The sequence below is a fragment of the Mytilus edulis genome, chromosome 4, assembly GCF_963676685.1.
Source record: "Mytilus edulis chromosome 4, xbMytEdul2.2, whole genome shotgun sequence".
NCBI lineage: Eukaryota > Metazoa > Mollusca > Bivalvia > Mytilida > Mytilidae > Mytilus > Mytilus edulis.
In genome coordinates, this window is record NC_092347.1 from 25426604 (window position 1) to 25453705 (window position 27102).

Here is a 27102-nt window from a genome sequence, read left to right on the forward strand (position 1 = left end):
CGGCAAAGTTCTTGACCGCAGGTGGTTAGATTGATAGCTGTCATCCATATCTTCAACTCGTATCAATCCCTGGTTGGGAAAGTGCACCTGAAGACTTCACTGGCCATCCAAAGTCTGGGGTACCTATACAGTTATGGGTATGGGCTCATTTTTCAGTCTTTCTGTACAGTTCCCTACGGCAAAGTTTTTTCCCACACCTAGTGGGATTGAAAGCTTGTCCAAGTCCCTTTTATTCATGAAAATGCCCGGGCGGGAAAGTGCACCGGAAGCTGACAACAACATACTCAATTTCTCATTTTGGTTCATTATGGGTGGTGGCAGCAGTCGCTTTACTCCCATCCCCGTACGGCAAAGTTCGTGACCGCAGGCTGTTAGATTGATAGCTGTCATCCATATCTTCAACCCGTATCAATCCCTGGTTGGGAAAGTGCACCTGAAGACTTCACTGGCCATCCAAAGTCTGGGGTACCTATACAGTTATGGGTATGGGCTCATTTTTCAGTCTTTCTGTACAGTTCCCTACGGCAAAGTTTTTTCCCACACCTAGTGGGATTGAAAGCTTGTCCGAGTCCCTTTTATTCATGAAAATGCCCGGGTGGGAAAGTGCACCGGAAGCTGACAACAACATACTCAATTTCTCATTTTGGTTCATTATGGGTGGTGGCAGCAGTCGCTTTACTCCCATCCCCGTACGGCAAAGTGCTTGACCGCAGGTGGTTAGATTGATAGCTGTCATCCATATCTTCAACTCGTATCAATCCCTGGTTGGGAAAGTGCACCTGAAGACTTCACTGGCCATCCAAAGTCTGAGGAACCTATACAGTTATGGGTAGGGGCTCATTTTTCAGTCTTTCTGTACAGTTCCCTACGGCAAAGTTTTTTCCCACACCTAGTGGGATTGAAAGCTTGTCCAAGTCCCTTTTATTCATGAAAATGCCCGGGCGGGAAAGTGCACCGGAAGCTGACAACAACATACTCAATTTCTCATTTTGGTTCATTATGGGTGGTGGCAGCAGTCGCTTTACTCCCATCCCCGTACGGCAAAGTTCGTGACCGCAGGCTGTTAGATTGATAGCTGTCATCCATATCTTCAACCCGTATCAATCCCTGGTTGGGAAAGTGCACCTGAAGACTTCACTGGCCATCCAAAGTCTGGGGTACCTATACAGTTATGGGTATGGGCTCATTTTTCAGTCTTTCTGTACAGTTCCCTACGGCAAAGTTTTTTCCCACACCTAGTGGGATTGAAAGCTTGTCCGAGTCCCTTTTATTCATGAAAATGCCCGGGTGGGAAAGTGCACCGGAAGCTGACAACAACATACTCAATTTCTCATTTTGGTTCATTATGGGTGGTGGCAGCAGTCGCTTTACTCCCATCCCCGTACGGCAAAGTTCTTGACCGCAGGTGGTTAGATTGATAGCTGTCATCCATATCTTCAACTCGTATCAATCCCTGGTTGGGAAAGTGCACCTGAAGACTTCACTGGCCATCCAAAGTCTGGGGTACCTATACAGTTATGGGTATGGGCTCATTTTTCAGTCTTTCTGTACAGTTCCCTACGGCAAAGTTTTTTCCCACACCTAGTGGGATTGAAAGCTTGTCCAAGTCCCTTTTATTCATGAAAATGCCCGGGCGGGAAAGTGCACCGGAAGCTGACAACAACATACTCAATTTCTCATTTTGGTTCATTATGGGTGGTGGCAGCAGTCGCTTTACTCCCATCCCCGTACGGCAAAGTTCGTGACCGCAGGCTGTTAGATTGATAGCTGTCATCCATATCTTCAACCCGTATCAATCCCTGGTTGGGAAAGTGCACCTGAAGACTTCACTGGCCATCCAAAGTCTGGGGTACCTATACAGTTATGGGTATGGGCTCATTTTTCAGTCTTTCTGTACAGTTCCCTACGGCAAAGTTTTTTCCCACACCTAGTGGGATTGAAAGCTTGTCCGAGTCCCTTTTATTCATGAAAATGCCCGGGTGGGAAAGTGCACCGGAAGCTGACAACAACATACTCAATTTCTCATTTTGGTTCATTATGGGTGGTGGCAGCAGTCGCTTTACTCCCATCCCCGTACGGCAAAGTGCTTGACCGCAGGTGGTTAGATTGATAGCTGTCATCCATATCTTCAACTCGTATCAATCCCTGGTTGGGAAAGTGCACCTGAAGACTTCACTGGCCATCCAAAGTCTGAGGAACCTATACAGTTATGGGTAGGGGCTCATTTTTCAGTCTTTCTGTACAGTTCCCTACGGCAAAGTTTTTTCCCACACCTAGTGGGATTGAAAGCTTGTCCCAGTCCCTTTTATTCATGAAAATGCCCGGGCGGGAAAGTGCACCGGAAGCTGACAACAACATACTCAATTTCTCATTTTGGTTCATTATGGGTGGTGGCAGCAGTCGCTTTACTCCCATCCCCGTACGGCAAAGTTCTTGACCGCAGGTGGTTAGATTGATAGCTGTCATCCATATCTTCAACTCGTATCAATCCCTGGTTGGGAAAGTGCACCTGAAGACTTCACTGGCCATCCAAAGTCTGGGGTACCTATACAGTTATGGGTATGGGCTCATTTTTCAGTCTTTCTGTACAGTTCCCTACGGCAAAGTTTTTTCCCACACCTAGTGGGATTGAAAGCTTGTCCCAGTCCCTTTTATTCATGAAAATGCCCGGGCGGGAAAGTGCACCGGAAGCTTACAACAACATACTCAATTTCTCATTTTGGTTCATTATGGGTGGTGGCAGCAGTCGCTTTACTCCCATCCCCGTACGGCAAAGTTCGTGACCGCAGGCTGTTAGATTGATAGCTGTCATCCATATCTTCAACCCGTATCAATCCCTGGTTGGGAAAGTGCACCTGAAGACTTCACTGGCCATCCAAAGTCTGGGGTACCTATACAGTTATGGGTATGGGCTCATTTTTCAGTCTTTCTGTACAGTTCCCTACGGCAAAGTTTTTTCCCACACCTAGTGGGATTGAAAGCTTGTCCGAGTCCCTTTTATTCATGAAAATGCCCGGGTGGGAAAGTGCACCGGAAGCTGACAACAACATACTCAATTTCTCATTTTGGTTCATTATGGGTGGTGGCAGCAGTCGCTTTACTCCCATCCCCGTACGGCAAAGTTCTTGACCGCAGGTGGTTAGATTGATAGCTGTCATCCATATCTTCAACTCGTATCAATCCCTGGTTGGAAAAGTGCACCTGAAGACTTCACTGGCCATCCAAAGTCTGAGGTACCTATACAGTTATGGGTATGGGCTCATTTTTCAGTCTTTCTGTACAGTTCCCTACGGCAAAGTTTTTTCCCACACCTAGTGGGATTGAAAGCTTGTCCCAGTCCCTTTTATTCATGAAAATGCCCGGGCGGGAAAGTGCACCGGAAGCTGACAACAACATACTCAATTTCTCATTTTGGTTCATTATGGGTGGTGGCAGCAGTCGCTTTACTCCCATCCCCGTACGGCAAAGTTCTTGACCGCAGGTGGTTAGATTGATAGCTGTCATCCATATCTTCAACTCGTATCAATCCCTGGTTGGGAAAGTGCACCTGAAGACTTCACTGGCCATCCAAAGTCTGGGGTACCTATACAGTTATGGGTATGGGCTCATTTTTCAGTCTTTCTGTACAGTTCCCTACGGCAAAGTTTTTTCCCACACCTAGTGGGATTGAAAGCTTGTCCCAGTCCCTTTTATTCATGAAAATGCCCGGGCGGGAAAGTGCACCGGAAGCTGACAACAACATACTCAATTTCTCATTTTGGTTCATTATGGGTGGTGGCAGCAGTCGCTTTACTCCCATCCCCGTACGGCAAAGTTCGTGACCGCAGGCTGTTAAATTGATAGCTGTCATCCATATCTTCAACCCGTATCAATCCCTGGTTGGGAAAGTGCACCTGAAGACTTCACTGGCCATCCAAAGTCTGGGGTACCTATACAGTTATGGGTATGGGCTCATTTTTCAGTCTTTCTGTACAGTTCCCTACGGCAAAGTTTTTTCCCACACCTAGTGGGATTGAAAGCTTGTCCGAGTCCCTTTTATTCATGAAAATGCCCGGGTGGGAAAGTGCACCGGAAGCTGACAACAACATACTCAATTTCTCATTTTGGTTCATTATGGGTGGTGGCAGCAGTCGCTTTACTCCCATCCCCGTACGGCAAAGTTCTTGACCGCAGGTGGTTAGATTGATAGCTGTCATCCATATCTTCAACTCGTATCAATCCCTGGTTGGGAAAGTGCACCTGAAGACTTCACTGGCCATCCAAAGTCTGAGGTACCTATACAGTTATGGGTATGGGCTCATTTTTCGGTTTTTCTGTACAGTTCCCTACGGCAAAATTTTTTCCCACACCTAGTGGGATTGAAAGCTTGTCCCAGTCCCTTTTATTCATGAAAATGCCTGGGCGGGAAAGTGCACCGGAAGCTGACAACAACATACTCAATTTCTCATTTTGGTTCATTATGGGTGGTGGCAGCAGTCGCTTTACTCCCATCCCCGTACGGCAAAGTTCTTGACCGCAGGTGGTTAGATTGATAGCTGTCATCCATATCTTCAACTCGTATCAATCCCTGGTTGGGAAAGTGCACCTGAAGACTTCACTGGCCATCCAAAGTCTGGGGTACCTATACAGTTATGGGTATGGGCTCTTTTTTCAGTCTTTCTGTACAGTTCCCTACGGCAAAGTTTTTTCCCACACCTAGTGGGATTGAAAGCTTGTCCCAGTCCCTTTTATTCATGAAAATGCCCGGGCGGGAAAGTGCACCGGAAGCTGACAACAACATACTCAATTTCTCATTTTGGTTCATTATGGGTGGTGGCAGCAGTCGCTTTACTCCCATCCCCGTACGGCAAAGTTCGTGACCGCAGGCTGTTAGATTGATAGCTGTCATCCATATCTTCAACCCGTATCAATCCCTGGTTGGGAAAGTGCACCTGAAGACTTCACTGGCCATCCAAAGTCTGGGGTACCTATACAGTTATGGGTATGGGCTCATTTTTCAGTCTTTCTGTACAGTTCCCTACGGCAAAGTTTTTTCCCACACCTAGTGGGATTGAAAGCTTGTCCGAGTCCCTTTTATTCATGAAAATGCCCGGGTGGGAAAGTGCACCGGAAGCTGACAACAACATACTCAATTTCTCATTTTGGTTCATTATGGGTGGTGGCAGCAGTCGCTTTACTCCCATCCCCGTACGGCAAAGTTCTTGACCGCAGGTGGTTAGATTGATAGCTGTCATCCATATCTTCAACTCGTATCAATCCCTGGTTGGGAAAGTGCACCTGAAGACTTCACTGGCCATCCAAAGTCTGGGGTACCTATACAGTTATGGGTATGGGCTCATTTTTCAGTCTTTCTGTACAGTTCCCTACGGCAAAGTTTTTTCCCACACCTAGTGGGATTGAAAGCTTGTCCAAGTCCCTTTTATTCATGAAAATGCCCGGGCGGGAAAGTGCACCGGAAGCTGACAACAACATACTCAATTTCTCATTTTGGTTCATTATGGGTGGTGGCAGCAGTCGCTTTACTCCCATCCCCGTACGGCAAAGTTCGTGACCGCAGGCTGTTAGATTGATAGCTGTCATCCATATCTTCAACCCGTATCAATCCCTGGTTGGGAAAGTGCACCTGAAGACTTCACTGGCCATCCAAAGTCTGGGGTACCTATACAGTTATGGGTATGGGCTCATTTTTCAGTCTTTCTGTACAGTTCCCTACGGCAAAGTTTTTTCCCACACCTAGTGGGATTGAAAGCTTGTCCGAGTCCCTTTTATTCATGAAAATGCCCGGGTGGGAAAGTGCACCGGAAGCTGACAACAACATACTCAATTTCTCATTTTGGTTCATTATGGGTGGTGGCAGCAGTCGCTTTACTCCCATCCCCGTACGGCAAAGTGCTTGACCGCAGGTGGTTAGATTGATAGCTGTCATCCATATCTTCAACTCGTATCAATCCCTGGTTGGGAAAGTGCACCTGAAGACTTCACTGGCCATCCAAAGTCTGAGGAACCTATACAGTTATGGGTAGGGGCTCATTTTTCAGTCTTTCTGTACAGTTCCCTACGGCAAAGTTTTTTCCCACACCTAGTGGGATTGAAAGCTTGTCCCAGTCCCTTTTATTCATGAAAATGCCCGGGCGGGAAAGTGCACCGGAAGCTGACAACAACATACTCAATTTCTCATTTTGGTTCATTATGGGTGGTGGCAGCAGTCGCTTTACTCCCATCCCCGTACGGCAAAGTTCTTGACCGCAGGTGGTTAGATTGATAGCTGTCATCCATATCTTCAACTCGTATCAATCCCTGGTTGGGAAAGTGCACCTGAAGACTTCACTGGCCATCCAAAGTCTGGGGTACCTATACAGTTATGGGTATGGGCTCATTTTTCAGTCTTTCTGTACAGTTCCCTACGGCAAAGTTTTTTCCCACACCTAGTGGGATTGAAAGCTTGTCCCAGTCCCTTTTATTCATGAAAATGCCCGGGCGGGAAAGTGCACCGGAAGCTTACAACAACATACTCAATTTCTCATTTTGGTTCATTATGGGTGGTGGCAGCAGTCGCTTTACTCCCATCCCCGTACGGCAAAGTTCGTGACCGCAGGCTGTTAGATTGATAGCTGTCATCCATATCTTCAACCCGTATCAATCCCTGGTTGGGAAAGTGCACCTGAAGACTTCACTGGCCATCCAAAGTCTGGGGTACCTATACAGTTATGGGTATGGGCTCATTTTTCAGTCTTTCTGTACAGTTCCCTACGGCAAAGTTTTTTCCCACACCTAGTGGGATTGAAAGCTTGTCCGAGTCCCTTTTATTCATGAAAATGCCCGGGTGGGAAAGTGCACCGGAAGCTGACAACAACATACTCAATTTCTCATTTTGGTTCATTATGGGTGGTGGCAGCAGTCGCTTTACTCCCATCCCCGTACGGCAAAGTTCTTGACCGCAGGTGGTTAGATTGATAGCTGTCATCCATATCTTCAACTCGTATCAATCCCTGGTTGGGAAAGTGCACCTGAAGACTTCACTGGCCATCCAAAGTCTGAGGTACCTATACAGTTATGGGTATGGGCTCATTTTTCAGTCTTTCTGTACAGTTCCCTACGGCAAAGTTTTTTCCCACACCTAGTGGGATTGAAAGCTTGTCCCAGTCCCTTTTATTCATGAAAATGCCCGGGCGGGAAAGTGCACCGGAAGCTGACAACAACATACTCAATTTCTCATTTTGGTTCATTATGGGTGGTGGCAGCAGTCGCTTTACTCCCATCCCCGTACGGCAAAGTTCTTGACCGCAGGTGGTTAGATTGATAGCTGTCATCCATATCTTCAACTCGTATCAATCCCTGGTTGGGAAAGTGCACCTGAAGACTTCACTGGCCATCCAAAGTCTGGGGTACCTATACAGTTATGGGTATGGGCTCATTTTTCAGTCTTTCTGTACAGTTCCCTACGGCAAAGTTTTTTCCCACACCTAGTGGGATTGAAAGCTTGTCCCAGTCCCTTTTATTCATGAAAATGCCCGGGCGGGAAAGTGCACCGGAAGCTGACAACAACATACTCAATTTCTCATTTTGGTTCATTATGGGTGGTGGCAGCAGTCGCTTTACTCCCATCCCCGTACGGCAAAGTTCGTGACCGCAGGCTGTTAAATTGATAGCTGTCATCCATATCTTCAACCCGTATCAATCCCTGGTTGGGAAAGTGCACCTGAAGACTTCACTGGCCATCCAAAGTCTGGGGTACCTATACAGTTATGGGTATGGGCTCATTTTTCAGTCTTTCTGTACAGTTCCCTACGGCAAAGTTTTTTCCCACACCTAGTGGGATTGAAAGCTTGTCCGAGTCCCTTTTATTCATGAAAATGCCCGGGTGGGAAAGTGCACCGGAAGCTGACAACAACATACTCAATTTCTCATTTTGGTTCATTATGGGTGGTGGCAGCAGTCGCTTTACTCCCATCCCCGTACGGCAAAGTTCTTGACCGCAGGTGGTTAGATTGATAGCTGTCATCCATATCTTCAACTCGTATCAATCCCTGGTTGGGAAAGTGCACCTGAAGACTTCACTGGCCATCCAAAGTCTGAGGTACCTATACAGTTATGGGTATGGGCTCATTTTTCGGTTTTTCTGTACAGTTCCCTACGGCAAAGTTTTTTCCCACACCTAGTGGGATTGAAAGCTTGTCCCAGTCCCTTTTATTCATGAAAATGCCTGGGCGGGAAAGTGCACCGGAAGCTGACAACAACATACTCAATTTCTCATTTTGGTTCATTATGGGTGGTGGCAGCAGTCGCTTTACTCCCATCCCCGTACGGCAAAGTTCTTGACCGCAGGTGGTTAGATTGATAGCTGTCATCCATATCTTCAACTCGTATCAATCCCTGGTTGGGAAAGTGCACCTGAAGACTTCACTGGCCATCCAAAGTCTGGGGTACCTATACAGTTATGGGTATGGGCTCATTTTTCAGTCTTTCTGTACAGTTCCCTACGGCAAAGTTTTTTCCCACACCTAGTGGGATTGAAAGCTTGTCCCAGTCCCTTTTATTCATGAAAATGCCCGGGCGGGAAAGTGCACCGGAAGCTGACAACAACATACTCAATTTCTCATTTTGGTTCATTATGGGTGGTGGCAGCAGTCGCTTTACTCCCATCCCCGTACGGCAAAGTTCGTGACCGCAGGCTGTTAAATTGATAGCTGTCATCCATATCTTCAACCCGTATCAATCCCTGGTTGGGAAAGTGCACCTGAAGACTTCACTGGCCATCCAAAGTCTGGGGTACCTATACAGTTATGGGTATGGGCTCATTTTTCAGTCTTTCTGTACAGTTCCCTACGGCAAAGTTTTTTCCCACACCTAGTGGGATTGAAAGCTTGTCCGAGTCCCTTTTATTCATGAAAATGCCCGGGTGGGAAAGTGCACCGGAAGCTGACAACAACATACTCAATTTCTCATTTTGGTTCATTATGGGTGGTGGCAGCAGTCGCTTTACTCCCATCCCCGTACGGCAAAGTTCTTGACCGCAGGTGGTTAGATTGATAGCTGTCATCCATATCTTCAACTCGTATCAATCCCTGGTTGGGAAAGTGCACCTGAAGACTTCACTGGCCATCCAAAGTCTGAGGTACCTATACAGTTATGGGTATGGGCTCATTTTTCAGTCTTTCTGTACAGTTCCCTACGGCAAAGTTTTTTCCCACACCTAGTGGGATTGAAAGCTTGTCCCAGTCCCTTTTATTCATGAAAATGCCCGGGCGGGAAAGTGCACCGGAAGCTGACAACAACATACTCAATTTCTCATTTTGGTTCATTATGGGTGGTGGCAGCAGTCGCTTTACTCCCATCCCCGTACGGCAAAGTTCTTGACCGCAGGTGGTTAGATTGATAGCTGTCATCCATATCTTCAACTCGTATCAATCCCTGGTTGGGAAAGTGCACCTGAAGACTTCACTGGCCATCCAAAGTCTGGGGTACCTATACAGTTATGGGTATGGGCTCATTTTTCAGTCTTTCTGTACAGTTCCCTACGGCAAAGTTTTTTCCCACACCTAGTGGGATTGAAAGCTTGTCCCAGTCCCTTTTATTCATGAAAATGCCCGGGCGGGAAAGTGCACCGGAAGCTGACAACAACATACTCAATTTCTCATTTTGGTTCATTATGGGTGGTGGCAGCAGTCGCTTTACTCCCATCCCCGTACGGCAAAGTTCGTGACCGCAGGCTGTTAAATTGATAGCTGTCATCCATATCTTCAACCCGTATCAATCCCTGGTTGGGAAAGTGCACCTGAAGACTTCACTGGCCATCCAAAGTCTGGGGTACCTATACAGTTATGGGTATGGGCTCATTTTTCAGTCTTTCTGTACAGTTCCCTACGGCAAAGTTTTTTCCCACACCTAGTGGGATTGAAAGCTTGTCCGAGTCCCTTTTATTCATGAAAATGCCCGGGTGGGAAAGTGCACCGGAAGCTGACAACAACATACTCAATTTCTCATTTTGGTTCATTATGGGTGGTGGCAGCAGTCGCTTTACTCCCATCCCCGTACGGCAAAGTTCTTGACCGCAGGTGGTTAGATTGATAGCTGTCATCCATATCTTCAACTCGTATCAATCCCTGGTTGGGAAAGTGCACCTGAAGACTTCACTGGCCATCCAAAGTCTGAGGTACCTATACAGTTATGGGTATGGGCTCATTTTTCGGTTTTTCTGTACAGTTCCCTACGGCAAAGTTTTTTCCCACACCTAGTGGGATTGAAAGCTTGTCCCAGTCCCTTTTATTCATGAAAATGCCCGGGCGGGAAAGTGCACCGGAAGCTGACAACAACATACTCAATTTCTCATTTTGGTTCATTATGGGTGGTGGCAGCAGTCGCTTTACTCCCATCCCCGTACGGCAAAGTTCTTGACCGCAGGTGGTTAGATTGATAGCTGTCATCCATATCTTCAACTCGTATCAATCCCTGGTTGGGAAAGTGCACCTGAAGACTTCACTGGCCATCCAAAGTCTGGGGTACCTATACAGTTATGGGTATGGGCTCATTTTTCAGTCTTTCTGTACAGTTCCCTACGGCAAAGTTTTTTCCCACACCTAGTGGGATTGAAAGCTTGTCCCAGTCCCTTTTATTCATGAAAATGCCCGGGCGGGAAAGTGCACCGGAAGCTGACAACAACATACTCAATTTCTCATTTTGGTTCATTATGGGTGGTGGCAGCAGTCGCTTTACTCCCATCCCCGTACGGCAAAGTTCTTGACCGCAGGTGGTTAGATTGATAGCTGTCATCCATATCTTCAACTCGTATCAATCCCTGGTTGGGAAAGTGCACCTGAAGACTTCACTGGCCATCCAAAGTCTGGGGTACCTATACAGTTATGGGTATGGGCTCATTTTTCAGTCTTTCTGTACAGTTCCCTACGGCAAAGTTTTTTCCCACACCTAGTGGGATTGAAAGCTTGTCCCAGTCCCTTTTATTCATGAAAATGCCCGGGCGGGAAAGTGCACCGGAAGCTGACAACAACATACTCAATTTCTCATTTTGGTTCATTATGGGTGGTGGCAGCAGTCGCTTTACTCCCATCCCCGTACGGCAAAGTTCGTGACCGCAGGCTGTTAAATTGATAGCTGTCATCCATATCTTCAACCCGTATCAATCCCTGGTTGGGAAAGTGCACCTGAAGACTTCACTGGCCATCCAAAGTCTGGGGTACCTATACAGTTATGGGTATGGGCTCATTTTTCAGTCTTTCTGTACAGTTCCCTACGGCAAAGTTTTTTTTTTCTTTTTAAAATTATTTACGATTCTCTGAATATGGAAAATAATTGTGCGAGCAAATCATCATACACAAACACTGTTGGTTTTTTTTTTTTTTTCTAATTCAATTCGTTTACTTTTTTTCTCATTTCGTATCCGTAAATTACTCGTATATAACTATTATGTCATTTGGGGATATACATGTACAACCCGTTTTAATAGTTTATTTGCAATCCTTGATTTTTGTTTACCATCTCGGTTAAGAGTTTGGAAAACCGAGAAAACGTAAAGAAGACCTCAAAATATAGTATATGCCCTTCTCTATAGAGTAAAATACGTAGAGGAGCGCACTTTCCATTCTATAAATACATATATAATAACATAAAGTATGTGTTTATGTAGGGGAATAAAAATCGTTCGCTAAAAAAGATTGTTCCTTTGCTTGTTATGTATTTTTCGCTGTGCATTTGCTGATTACAGATACCCTATCTCCTTTGATGTTCTTTTGTATTACGATATTTTGACTTTTTACGATTTTCTGGGACGTTCTCCCTTTACTGAATTATATTGCTGCAGACATTTAGCAAGCAAACTAGTCAGTACATTACGCTACAGACGACATTGATGTTGTAGTGTCCCTTCTGACTTGATATGATGGATATCTCTAGTTATTTAAAGGTTAAAAAACAATATAAACTGTATTGGTAGCCATATTTTATTTTTAACAGAACGTTGTTTCATTATATCGTTTTGTGGTTTTCTCATATACCACATTATGATTCTTTGACAAGTTGATTCTCATTGTGTTCTTTAGTGGTCGCTAGAATTGGTCGCTAGCTTGATTGGTCGCTAGGATTGGTCGCTAGCTTGAGTCTGGTGTTAATATATATATATATTGTATCTTACATTAATTTGTAGGATCCTTTACTATAGATAATTTATCTGATCTGTAAAAATAACATCTTCATGCCTTATATATCATGTACTGTAGCACGACGCTATAGATTAAAACGTAAATGGAAAGGTAACACCCGGCCACCGAAGCTTCATTTTTATGAAGCCCAGTTGGTCGTATGGTCTAGCGCGCCGGTTACAGTGCAGGCGCTTTGGTGTCACGATATCTCAGTAGCATGGGTTCGAATCCCGGCGAGGGAAGAACTAAAAATTTGCGAAAGCAAATTCATAGATCTAACATTGTTGGGCTGATGTTTAGACGAGTTACATATAATCCTGTTGAAACTAAGAAACAACACTTACATAACAGTATGCTTTTTTTTTTTATATAAAGTGTATTATGAAATGACTTTTAATATAATTTTAAGCTAGTTTGCTCTTTCTCTTTTACCTCGTCAATTTATGCTTTGTATTGTTTGATATATAGATTTTCAGAAAATTCGGAGACTTAAATATAGTAAACCATGGAAAAACAATTACGACTCCATAATAGTGAAATAAAGACCTGGGGTGGTGTTCTCGGAGCTATCTTAGGATTAGGACGTGTCCTAAGTCTATCTTATGAAAAGTCTTTGTCATAAGCCGTGTTCTCGAAGCTCTCTTAACTTATGATATATCTCATTTTTCGTCCTAACTTTAAGTCACCCAATAAGGTGTCTCAAGATCATCCTATCTTCATTCTAGCATAATAAAGTTTGGATTTCTCTTTTTGATCATTATTTTACGCGAAAATGAACATGAAATGAAACGCATCATCGGTTATTAACTCGTATATAAAGAAAGTGTGCATGATTTTAAACTTTGAACTTCGTGTTTCACGATACGATTACACTACAAATGTAATTCTCATTTCAAAACAAATTGTTTTCCAGTTTAAATTACAATCCTTTTTGATATAATTACATTGGTAATTATGCATTTAATTCTATACATGTTATTATAAAATTCGTAAACAATTTTATCAAATAATTTCGTCATGAATAAATGTTTTATAAAAAAATTACTTTAACGATTTAAAATTTCGACTTAGGATATGTTTAGGACGTCCTAACATAAGAATCGTCTGAGATAGCTTCGAGACACAACTTAAGAGTGTCCTAAACTGGTCCTAAGTCCATCCTAAAATTGGTCTAAGATGTGTCTTAGGACGAATCTTAGGATACTTTCTAGAACACCACCCCAGAAGAACTGGACAAAATGTAGCATCGAATTAGTTCTGTTCAAGGAAGGGTCATAAGTTTCCGCATTTAGTAAATAGAAAATGAATGGAGTGTTGCGTTTCTATAATCACCCAGTATATATTATTGTCAGTGGATTATTATTTCTTAATAGAATATCTTAAATTTAATAAGATAAAACCAACGCTTTATATATATCATATATTCATAACCGACCACCAACCAAGTTCCCGAGTCAACAACTCCTGATTGATTAGCTACTGGGAAGAAAATTCAAACGATCATAAATTTCGATTAGTTCTGCTATTTAGTGGTTACACAAGTCTTAACGCATCTTAGTTAAATGCTTAAGCTAGGACCTCCGGGTGCGGGAATTCTCCCTGCGCTAAGACCCATTGGTGGCCTTTGGCTGTTGTCTGCTCTTTGTCGGGTTGGTGTCTCTTTGACATATTCCCCATTTCCATTCTCAATTTCATTTTGTACAACACACTATGTTTTTTTATATCGCCTGGTTACCACCAATCTAGAGACATTTTTAATACTGCAGTTTTTATAGATTTTAGTACAAACGTGTTTCACCTTACTGTAGGAAAGATGTTCAAACACGGAAAAGAAACGAGTTCACTGAGTACAAATCATGAGTAAAATTATAGATATAGGAAGATGTGGTACGAGTGCCAATGTGACAACTCTCCATCCAAGTCACAATTTATAAAGTTAACCATTATAGGTCAAGGTTCGGTCTTCAACACGGAGCCTTGGCTCACACCGAACAACAAGCTATAAAGGGCCCCAAAAATACTAGTGTAAACCTTTCAAACTGGAAAACCAACGGTCCAATCTGTATAAAAAAAACGACAAACGACAACTACTGAACATCAGATTCCTGACTTCGGACAGGTAAAAACATTTGCAGCGGGATTAAACGTTTTAATAGTACCAAACCCTCAGCCTTGACTGAAACAATAATTTATTATAACAACATAGAAAAACACTCTATAAAATATCAATTGGAATGGCTTAACTCAATCAAAAAGAGTTCTGAAACTGAAATTGCAGACCAACCAGTCTCACTTAATTTCTTCCAACCTTGAATTGAATACCAATAACATGTACCTAACTTTCCAACCCAACAAAGCTGTCTAGATATATGATAAATAATTTGAGTACCTTGTCATAATATTAGTATGTTGCCTATAAGTGATTTGTACCTAGATTGGCATCCTGTTAGTGAACTAAATCTGTCATGTGATATGTCTTGCTGTGGACTTTTCACATTGAAAGCTTGTACACTGAAATTGGACACAGGTTACTTGTCAAGAACACAGCTAATAAACAGTTTGTGAGATGAACCACTGATGAGTTAAACTGGACATCTGTTATAAGAAGCTGGGGGTGTTTAGATAACCTCTTAATATGGCTTCTTTAATAAACTACTTGAATTTTTGTTTATCTTGTTGGGTGTATTTAAATAAATGATTTTATGCTCTACGTAAAATATTTTTGAAGGATTGTGGAAATTGGATGAATGAAATCTCCCGGACTTTCTTTATCTTGATCCAGTTGTGACAGTAATTCTTTACTTTCTATATAGTTGAAACATAGCATACACCAATTTCTGATATATTAAAGAACAATGATAGTGTTCTAGAAAAAAAACAATCCCTGTAAAATATTGTGAAAACTCGATAATTCTAAATAAACACAGGTCAGCCTATTGTCAATAATATTAAATGTCTTGTTCAATATCTCCCACCAACGTTTTAAATGCATTTTGTCGTGATATCTATTTTCCTTAAATAAATTGGTTTTTAATATGAAACCTTTTCTTTTGCTGATTGTCATTACAGCTCCCAAGTACACTGAAAAGATACAATTAGTATGAATATATATTTAATGGTTCATATCCTGAACAAAATATTCAAAATTTTATTTGATATTTAATTTTATCTTTTTCTGCAGGAAATGGAATAGTTTTGCTATTATGCAATATTGAGATACTACTTGACGATCTCTGAGGCGACCATCCGTCCATTAAAATGAGCTACTTTAAACAAATGATCAATAAGGTATGCATATTATTTAATCAAATATTAGTTTTAAATGTTCAAAAATTTACTTTATGGAATTCTATAATTGAATATAATTTTACAGGAATTTACAACCAGTGTTATTAAATAATGTAATAATGTCAGAATCGAGTAACATCCCTGTTAAACTTTGTTTCTCCGAAAATCCCTGCCCCATCCCCCGCCCCCTATCAACTGTTTCCCTAAAAAGTTTCACTCAAAACCAAAACTGACCTTATTTTCAAAGCATTTGGTCTGTCAAAATGTAGTTTTGTTCAACTTTTACACAACCCTTAATATAAAGGAAACATGTACGTGTTAAAAGATCATTAGCATTAACATAATTTGTATAATTTCTGAACTTATGAATAATGATTCGTTGGAACGAATACATTTGTAATGGATCCTTTTTTCTTCTTCAAAAACTTGCAGATCGTGTTTTGTAAATGTATTTCCAACTGTGAATGTTTGGATACGAAGGACTGAAACCGGAAAGCAAGACTGCTTTACAGTTATTTTTATATTCTTTCTAAAAAAGATGTGTTCTATTCGAAGAATGCCATTGTCTAGTGTTTAAAAAAGTATTATAAAATAACCAATGAAATCATCTTTTAACTATAAATAACCGATATTACTAGCGCTTTTGAATTTTTTATTAAAGAAATTAAATAATTACATTACGGTAAGATCCATTCAGCACAGCGTGTCGTTGTCCTAATGTAGAAAAAATAGCTGGAATGCATTCAGCTATCTTGTTCGCCACAACAAAAGGACAACTCGATATATTTTAAGTAACAGCTATGCTTGTAATTGATTTTTTTATTTGATTTTCTTGGATCAGGTTGTTTTTGTTAGTGAAAACAAGTTCATCCACGACATAACTTTAAGAGATGATGTATAATTTGATCAATGTTCAGAATGTTAGTACTTTGTCCTAAATAGCAAACGTTTTCCACCTAAATAAAATTATATTAAGTGTACAACTGTGGAATATTTCCTGTGACATGAAATAAAATAAAAAAACAAACTTTTTCGTTCAAATTGCAATAGAATTAAAATTATAAACACACTATTCCATATTATAAAAAATCTATTTCATTTCAAGACATATCAGACTTATATTTTCTTACTTTTTGTTTTTGCGTTGCCATTACAACAGCAGTATAAGTTTCCTTATACTTATTAATTTTTCATTAGATTTAAGAAGTATTTTCATGTATTATATATATACAAGTATTTTCATGTATTATATATATACAAGCTGGTCACAGTATACATAGTAGTTTGTAAGATTTTTCAACCAAAGTCAAAAGTGTGTCCACATTTGAATATAGTTTATAATAAAGCTATAAGGAACATGAAACCACCAGCAATTATGACTTTTTATCCGGTAAGTTTTTTTAACGAAACCATTTTAGAATAAAAATTTAGATTTCTATAAATTGCAAATATAAGACACTATAATAATGAAAATAAAAACTCTCAAACTTACGCAAAAAAAGGGAGATCTAAATAGTACATAACTTTAAAAGAGTCTCAGTTTGAGTGGTCTTTTTTTTTTATTTATAAAAATGAGAAAGATGTGGTATGATTGCCAATGAGAAAACTCTCAAACAGAGACCATCTGACGTAGAAGGAAAAAACTATAGGTTAATGTACGACCTTCATCAATGAGCATGTTTTTTATATTTATAATTAATGACTCTAGACTGGACTGCGCGCAATAAAAAGCGTTATATTGAGAGTATTTGAGCGCTTTGTCTCCAGCAATAAAGCAATACACGGAGAGTAGTTTTAGACATTTTGAAAAGTGAACTTCAAGCAAAGTTCTATGATAAGTACAGGTTAAAACGTCATCTTAAGATACAAATCAAGTATTTTAAAATTAAAAACGTGATGTTCAAATCGTTTTAAAAAACCGTTTTACGCAAGCTATTGAAAGCAATTTAAAGCGAAATTTTGAAAGCCGTTTAAAGGACTATACCAACAGCTCAAAGGAAATTCAGAGACTTTTGGTAGGCGAATATAAGAAATTGCTGCTTATACTCAAACAGCTACATTTGCACATAGGACGTCTTTTAAAATAGACAATATTCAAAACATATAAAGGTCCGTGTTTGTGTCATGGCAATAATAATATTTGATAACGACATGTTTGACGGGGCAAATATGTCTCTGAATTATTAAATAAAATGTACATAGATATATGCATGTTAAAGTGTTTGTATGTTTCAAATATAAAATATTTCTAAATATTTACCTGGGGTGTACCTTTGAATTAAAATATTTAAAAACAAGTGATAATATAGAAGTTGCTTAGTGAAATGTTTAATGATTTGCATTAAAAAAAAATGTTGATTTCAATTCAAAGCTCTTTTTATGCTATTTTCATGAATTATGCTATCTTTAGTCCCATTTAATGAATTATGTTAAATCCACCAATGGTGCATAGTGTTGCACATCACAAGAACAATTGCAGTGATTAGAACATACTCACCCCTTCTCATCCAATGACAAGTCAGTTTTTCCTTCTCTAATTTTCATTAGCACTACTCGGTGACGAGATATGGACGACATAAAAATAAAACGATTTCAACAGACTAAATATACACCGTCGGTAACCTTGTTGAACTTTTATATTCCATAAGGGTTTAGCAAGTCATTAAGGAATCCTTTGATTTTAGGGGCAATTCATAAATGCCTCTGTGAAAGAAAAGAAAAAACTAATTTTTGAAGACATTATTAAGAATCTTTGGTCAGTAGCTTCCGTGTATTTAGTAAGCCACAATCAAGGAGATCTGAAGTACATGATTGAAACTAATATGATAGTTAAAGCTTTGTTGGGTATTTATCTCAAGGTTTAGTTGCTTTGCCAAGTATTGTGAATTTACATTTGGATGGGAAAAATATGTTATGCAGTTAATTGAACGACTTCATCAAAAGTTATCATTTTACATTCTTCGGTTTGTTAAAATATAATTCGCTTTTCTCTACGCAAAGTGAAAAGATATTTGAGTATAGTGACAAAGACTTAAGCCCATTTTACAGTGGGTTCCTAAATTTCAATGCTTGAGGATTTAAAAAACCTTTATGATCATTTGGACTTTTTGACGCAGTTTTACAATTATGTAAACATAAAGATCCTGTAATAAATAGCTAAAAAGACATACCCAACTATTCTTTTGTCAGTCAGTAGTTTATGATTACCTACACAATGATTGTATGTAAACATATTAATATTAATAGCTCTTGACTCTGTCAAATATATGTTTGCTTGCTCGAAAAGTGTACAGAACATCAAACTTTTATCTTTCGTGCATACTTTCAATTAATAAACTTCAGTTGACAGCCATTCATTTGACTATAGTGTTTGTTATACATGTTCATTGTTGCTACCTATTCACATGGAAGTCTATAAGATTATGTCTGTTGGCTTTGTCATTATTGGAACGGATGCAGTTGCTATGTAGACATCTTGAATGGTTGTTTCAAAGATTAATCTTTCATCCTTGTCTGTAAATCTATTTCCTGCGACTCGACGATCGGATTTGTTCAGATAATTGTGGAATTTAAATTAAATTACATAGGAAAAGTTTGTTTGCACATCGTAGTTCACACATTGTGAACAAATAGCAGAATTGTGTGATTTGAAATCGCGTTACAAACAAGAATAAATTAAATCAGTTTAGTGTAAGGTATTCAAAGAGGAATAGTTTTTGAAATGAGACTTAAGCCATTACAACTGCGGACTGAGGATGAACAATTTTCACGATATATTAGGACGGAGTATAACAAGGTATTGTTTTTTTTCTAAAATTTAACAGTAAATAAATTTGAAAATAATTTCATACACAATCAATTTTATATGATTTTCTATATAATTTTAATGTTAATCGAATACTTATTATTTATTTGTAAGCTTTGATACTATTTCTACCAAAAAAGGTAACAACACATCACACAAACGTATAATAACCGAATTTTGATACACAGTAAACTTTTCATCGATTCCATATTTTAAGACGATTAATATTCGAGAAATAGTATCAAATTTTGTGAACCGTAATACGATTGTTTTTTAAATTAATTTTGACTTCCAAAAGAACTGACAATTTTAACACCGAAAAGTTTATTACATATACAATTTTAAATTATAAACATTCCTTGTTCTTTCAAAAATGAAGCCACATGTGTCCTCTCGACCGTTTTTGGACAATATCTTTTTAATATCCCTTAAGTCTGTTGCTAAAATGGTTTCTCTGTAGTCTGTTGGTTACTGAGTGGTTTCTTTATAGTGTGTTTGCGGTTAAGCGGTCTCAATTTTACAATAGTCTTAATTCAATGTTGTTTGACTTTCGTTCTTGGGTCAAGTGTTGTTGGGTTGTATCTATTGTGATCAGTGAGTTAACTATTGTCCATGTAGTCATTGAGATTCTTTCGTTCTTGGGTCAAGTGTTGTTGGGTTATATCTATTGTGATCAGTGAGTTAACTATTGTCCATGTAGTCATTGAGATGGGTCAAGTGTTGTTGGGTTGTATCTATTGTGATCAGTGAGTTAACTATTGTCCATGTAGTCATTGAGATGGGTCAAGTGTTGTTGGGTTGTATCTATTGTGATCAGTGAGTTAACTATTGTCCCTGTAGTCATTGAGATGGGTCAAGTGTTGTTGGGTTGTATCTATTGTGATCAGTGAGTTAACTATTGTCCATGTAGTCATTGAGATGGGTCAAGTGTTGTTGGGTTGTATCTATTGTGATCAGCGAGTTAACTATTGTCCATGTAGTCATTGAGATGGGTTAAGTGTTGTTGGGTTGTATCTATTGTGATCAGCGAGTTAACTATTGTCCCTGTAGTCATTGAGATGGGTCAAGTGTTGTTGGATTGTATTTATTGTGATCAGCGAGTTAACTATTGTCCATGTAGTCATTGAGATGGGTCAAGTGTTGTTGGGTTGTATCTATTGTGATCAGTGAGTTAACTATTGTCCATGTAGTCATTGAGATGGGTCAAGTGTTGTTGGGTTGTATCTATTGTGATCAGTGAGTTAACTATTGTCCATGTAGTCATTGAGATGGGTCAAGTGTTGTTGGGTTGTATCTATTGTGATCAGTGAGTTAACTATTGTCCCTGTAGTCATTGAGATGGGTCAAGTGTTGTTGGGTTGTATCTATTGTGATCAGCGAGTTAGCTATTGTCCCTGTAGTCATTGAGATGGGTTAAGTGTTATTGGGTTGTATCTATTGTGATCAGTGAGTTAACTATTGTCCATGTAGTCATTGAGATGGGTTAAGTGGTTTCTCTGTATCATTTTCTTTTTTACCTTGGATAAAGTCTTTTTGCTGAAATCTGTTCGTTCTATTTTGTTAATGAGATTATATTCTCCTCGGTCAGATGTATATGAAGCATTTTAATTACCGGTGTAATATTTGATGATGAAAAAGGGAAGTGGATCAAAACCCGTTGGTGATGAAAAAAAATACAAGGTCAAAAGAAAAACGACGATAAGAAAATTGAAGGGCTTCCTACGCCATATAAAACACTGGATAGTTACACTGATGAACTAGATATTTTATTAATAAATTGTATATAGAACAAAAACCTTTGAAAGCAATAAACGGCCTGAACGAATTAAAATCAATTGACGCTACAGAATATCAAATTTCTGAATTGATGAAATGATGACTTCATATTAACAAGCGTAAAACCGCACAAAAGAAATGAAAATTATCAGCAGTCATTGCCATTAGGACATGATTGATCACTTGTAGTATATGAACCGATACAAATAAAAAGAAAAATATCGGTCAAAAACTTTCTTACATATTTCTTGAGTTTACACTCTAAATATTCATATTTAATAAGATCTGAATATTAATTTACATAAGATATAGCGTAATCATAGTTTTGTATAAAGACATTTAAAGTCTCGTTGGTCCCTTTGACACTAACGTTTGTATTACATCACAGTTTATATTAGCATTTACAGAACTTTGGTTTGTTTGTTTGTTTGGTAGAACAATTTAAATCGTAGTCTGTATATCTCGCATTGCCTTTTCATGGTGCATAACATTAACTTATGATTGACCTTTTATTAGTTCAAAATATGGACAATTCTATGTTAAGGGGGTCTTTAATTCAGTTTGACTGCTTTAGGAATACTATTTTTTATTAACGTTTTTGTACTAGACCAAATCACTAATTTATATAAAAAAAATCAACACAGAATGTTTTAATTAATTATGTAATTTCATCCCCCTACTTGAAAATTTAAGCATAAAATATAAAGAAATTCTTTTGAAAAATTTGTGTGAACATTTGCAACTTATATAATGTCCAAACTCTGGGGATCATACTTGTTTTCAGTGGTTGTCGTTTGTCTTTGTGATTCTTATGTGTGTCTGGTTTCCGTTTTTTTTTATAAAGATAAGACAGTAAACTGGACCCTGTGTTTACTTATCGCTACACTTCGGTGCGGATATTTAGATGGAGTGGCTAGGTTTAATTAGATCGTTGGTTTTCCTGTTTGAATTGTTGTACACTAGTCAATTCAGTGGGTCACTTTATAGCTTGCTGTTCAGTGAGAGACAGTGCTCTGTGTTGAAGGCCTCTCTTTGACCTAAATTAGATTGTAAACTTTATATACATAGCTCGATACATGTATAGTGACTTGGAGGGAGATTTGTCACCACATTTAAACAGCTTTATCTATATTGTACGAAAATGAAAGGACGATAACCTAGTCCTCGGGCCTTTTATAATATATAAGGATGTTTCTGTACCCTACCTTATCCCACTCGTCGACATTGAAAGAGGAGAATTAAGGACATGAAGTACTCACAACTTTGAAATTATGAATCGACCATAAATACTACTCCGCTGTTATCTCTCTTTCATTGTTCTAGGTCAGTTTCAAAAGTTTCAAGTTGGTTTAGAAAATGGCTTCTAGAATTTCAATGCGTTTTTTAGACCAGCAGAAATCTATAATTGCATTTGAGTCTTTAACTCTTTAGATATCATTAAATGATATCAGTCTCCTTAGAATAAGTTCATCTAAATTATTTTTGCTAGGACAACAATGTTGTTTTATCAGTAAATGATGCAGAACTATAAAGTAACTTGATGCAACTTTGTCATCACTGAAACACGATAATCAATGAGTAATTTATTGGCCTTTGTAAAACAAATAAGTCATTCTAAATGTCACCAAAGTCATCATCCGGGCTATTGATCGTCTGCCGACTGATACAGAGGCAACATCTCGTGTTCATTCTTAAGTATAGGTTTCCTTTAATTTACTAAATCAAAATCATTAAAAAAGCTGGATAAACTTAATGAGGCCACAATAGGTGTTTTCAATTGTTTCTATAATGTTTATATTTTAGTTATACCATCCCCTCAGCCGTTTATTACAAATAAGTATTGAATTCAATAGTTTAATGCCAAGCACCATACTTAGAACAGAAAAGGTCAATGAATGAATATATTAATTATCTTATCTCGTGATATTTAGCAGTGTAATACAACAAATGTCGTAATAAAAGTCAGTCAAATAGCTTCAATCGTATTTCTAGTGTAACAATTCGTTTGATTTTATTGTCTACCCAATATCCGTGGAAAATATAAAACAATTTAAATGTTGATAACCGTAAAACATATATTAATGGATTTAAAACTGGTCCATAAAAGAATGAACAGACTTCGGTTCGAGTCAGTTCTGCACCAGTCCCGTCCCTACCATGATGCCAAAATTCAAAGCATATGATCCGAATGACAGTAGTTGTAACGGATTGTATGAAAATGGGATTTACAAAGCTGTTATCAAGGTAAACTTCATTCGATTGTTATCGAAGGAAAAAATATAAATATAAAAATCGATAAATCGGAAATTTTGAAACGACATCGTTTTTACAAGAAATTGATTCAGAAAGCTGCTGAGAAACTAACTGCATTTGGATGCGGATTGTTTGAGTATCTGGCACCGTGCTTCTAAAACTAGTTGTTTTTTTCATTTTTCAGCTCAGATCCAAACAAATACAGTATTCGATAGCGCAAACCTCAAGTAAAAGTCTGATATGCATTTGGTTTTCATTGAGTTTAAAATTCCTCAATGGCAGCCTTCAAATGCAGATCGATATAATTCTATATCAATCTGCATTTACAAGTAAGAAAAATAAAAATAAATGAGGAAGTAATGCCTTTTTTTCTCGTATTCTCTTGTGACATTGTCCTTCTGATGTTTAGATGTAAATAATGCATTACTAGGATGGTTTTCTACTAATAGTCGATAACCGTCATTCTTCAATGACGACTCTCATAGAATAAGAAATAGAAAAATTAACCGTCATCAATTGTGTCCAAGTTTTAAGATATAACTAAAATATCGGCCAATAAAAATATGAATTTATATAGAAAGCTGCTGTTTTAAGTTTTTTTCTATGAAAACAAAATCTCTGACAAGGAAAGCAAAACTAAACATACTTTCTACCAGTAATTGAAAGACATTTGTAGAAAAAGTAGGCCAAAGAGATATTGACAAAATATGCGTGTTTGAAAGGTATCTACATTTAGATTATATTGTTATTATATATATGTTTAAGGCTTAACCATTTTTGAACTACTCTACCCTAAATGACAGTATATGTGAGCAAAAGTACTACAAGCCATACATTTTAACCGAAATACTGTGAATTTAATGACAGTTCAAATGACAAATTGTTATGCCTTATTCTGTCGTCCTAACGAATCATTGTTATTTTAGAATTTTTCATTTATATAATAATTCATATTTGTATAATATTAAAAGGTCGTATAGACATCAAAGTTATTAATCAATATATCATATTTCTGTTTGATTTGACGTCTTAAATATTTGTTTTATATTTGCATATTTACTTACTATTCTTAACGTTTGAAAAATGTGAATTTAACAAATCTTATTTCATATACTCCTTATATGATTTTTTATGGAGTGAAACTTAGAAGTTGAAAACTAGTTTGGTTCTATGGAAAATTGTATCATTGGAAGTTTAAATATATATTCAGAATTTATCCACATTGTCATTACAAGCAAAACAAAAGTAAAATGGATGTTACAAAACGATTTCAGTCAGTATAATACTGTACATGTTGTACTACATTGTACGAGGTTGATAAATTATGTTATCACATACTGGTACTCTCCAGTGTTAATACTTTTTTGTATTTGGTCACAACGGGAAGCTATTCAACCAAGACTGTTCCAAGTGATGAAGTTAAAATCATTCCGTCGTAAATTTTACTGACGCCATCACGAGTTGGTTGACCGTTATGGAATATCTGTTTGAGAGATGACAACGTATATGTTCCAATTGTCGTTACTACATTCCCTTCCCCTTTTCTCCAAATGTGACCTACCGAATTATACTTTTCACTGGGTTTGCATATAAACAATACGACCGGTACCCAATTCGGAGCAGGATCTGCTTACCCTTCCGGAGCACCTGAGATCACCCCAGCTTTTGGTTCGGTTTGTGTTGATCACTACAATCTTTGGTTTTCTATGTTGCGTTTTGTAAAGTGTCTCTTGGTCTTTTTCCTTTTTAACTTTGGCTTTGTAAATTATTTTCGACTTATAACTTTGAATGTCTATTTGCTTGATTTCGCCTCTCTCTTGTAAAATAGCCTGGTAGAAAAAAAGTGAAACATACATTATGATGCGAAATATAAATTTTTTTATTTTTTTTTATCTATTTCAGGAGATGGCTATGGCCAATTCCTCCTATGCTCGTGCAGCCGGGGTACAGAGTGAAATAAGTAAAGTGACTGTAACTAGAGTAGCTAGTAGTGAAGTGGAATGTAAACGTCAAACAAACGTGTACAGGAAAGATATGATAATCTCAATTAATAATATATCCCGAGAACAAAGGATGCTACGAAAATCTATGGTGCGTTATTCAAAGAAAAAGAAACAACACAAACTGGTTAAAGAAAAACGAGAAAAGGTGATATTAGAAAGAGAAGAAAGAGAACGTGAACATATCGCACAATGGGAACAGATTCATGCTTTATTGAATTTAGAAAATGGAATCAGTATGGAACCTCCAGCTGAAAATACGTTAAAACACAAACATGATGAGAATGCGAGTACTCTAAATGACGAAAATAATAACGAAACTTTTGAAGACAATAATAAAACTAAAAATAAAAAGAGTAGCAAAATAGACGAGCAAAATGAACAGTCTTTAAATCCATTTGAAGTACTTCCAGCAATTACTGAAGACGAAAATGAACACGAAACAAATCAAGAAAATGAAAATGGAGAACTTCAGAATAAGCCATCAACATCCGAAACTAATTCATCCTCAACATCCGAAACTATTCCATCATCAACATCAGATACAACACAATCTATTGAGAATTATCTAAGTCCTTTGTTATCACTGACACTTAGACCACTGAAGCCTAGAAAACAAATTGTGTCCTTTTCTGATATTATAAAGCTGAAACATTCCCACAACACAAATAAACTTTTTGATATGGTTCATGTTCTTGCCACAAAAAGTGGAGTCAATGAAAGTGTAGAAAAACGCCGAGCAGAACGGAGAAACTCCAGGATTCCGAAAGGTAGTACAGATCCAGTGGTTTCAGCATCTTTACGAAAGCAAGCGTCAATTATATACCCAATGAAATACGGTTATGGCGATCATGCATCAAATAATGAAGAAAAATTTGATTTTTACGATAACAATGTTGATACGGAAAATAATGTGACATCTTTAGAAACAGAACTAACAGATAGAAGTGACAAAAATTCATCGGTAAATGGCACATCTCCGTCCAAGAAATTTAAACGGAATAAAAGTATTTCTGGTTTTAGCGACGAAATAAAGAAATTCCGAAAGGAGGAAATGATTAACAATGGCATTGCTGAAGAAGGGCGTAGATATACGAATTTATCAACTCGATCTACATCTTCAAAACTTCTCCCATCAATTAACAGTTCCAAGTCTTCGCCAAATCATTCGCGGAATAACTCTGTGTCTTGGACAGAAGCTTTCGGATTATTGAAAATTGTTCACAATATAGACTGATCAATCATTATTATGATTCATGTCATATAATCATTATATTCAGCAGTCATTAAAATTACACATCTTTTTTTACATTTGTGTATAATAAATAAACTCATCAAAGATATCTGGAATAAAAGTAATTTATCATTATGATAATGATAAAAAGAAATCACTGGAATCAAAAATAAAGGCAAACACTGCTATTTGTTGTTTGAAGTCGCCATGTTCTGTGTATTTGTCGAGTGCCTAATATTTGATGATATATGTTTGTAGCTATATCTCACATTTGTTTTTCGATTTAAAAAAAACAACATTTTTAACGTTCATCAATTTTTTATTTTCAAATTGTGTCCTTTTCTGATATTTATAAAGCTGAAACATTCCCACAACACAAATAAACTTTTTGATATAGTTCATGTTCTTGCCACAAAAGGTGGAGTCAATGAAAGTGTAGAAAAACACCGAGCAGAACGGAGAAACTCCAGGATTCCGAAGGTTAGTACAGATGCAGTGGTTTCAGCATGTTTACAAAAGCAAGCGTCATCTTATTTTATTTTCTATATATTTTTGTTTTGTACATAGATCAGACCGTTTGTTTTTCTCGTTTGA

At 38.2% G+C, this 27102-nt stretch overlaps 1 protein-coding gene across 3 annotated transcripts in view; it reads left to right on the top strand.

The window, feature by feature from the left end:
- LOC139519290 (myb-like protein W) overlaps nucleotides 1–26819 on the top strand; it is a 41358-nt gene extending 14539 nt beyond the window's left edge. Inside the window, exons 2-3 of one of the 3 annotated variants that reach the window (XM_071311258.1) lie at nucleotides 15334–15440; nucleotides 25177–26819. In XM_071311258.1, coding sequence (XP_071167359.1) covers nucleotides 15411–15440; nucleotides 25177–26511 — 1365 coding nt within the window. In that variant the 5' untranslated portion in view covers nucleotides 15334–15410 and the 3' untranslated portion in view covers nucleotides 26512–26819. Of the gene's footprint in view, nucleotides 1–15333; nucleotides 15441–19045; nucleotides 19237–23089; nucleotides 23266–25176 lie in introns of those variants that run through there. The other 2 variants (XM_071311257.1, XM_071311256.1) reach the window with 2 other exon arrangements.
- The last annotated feature ends 283 nt before the right edge of the window (nucleotides 26820–27102 follow it).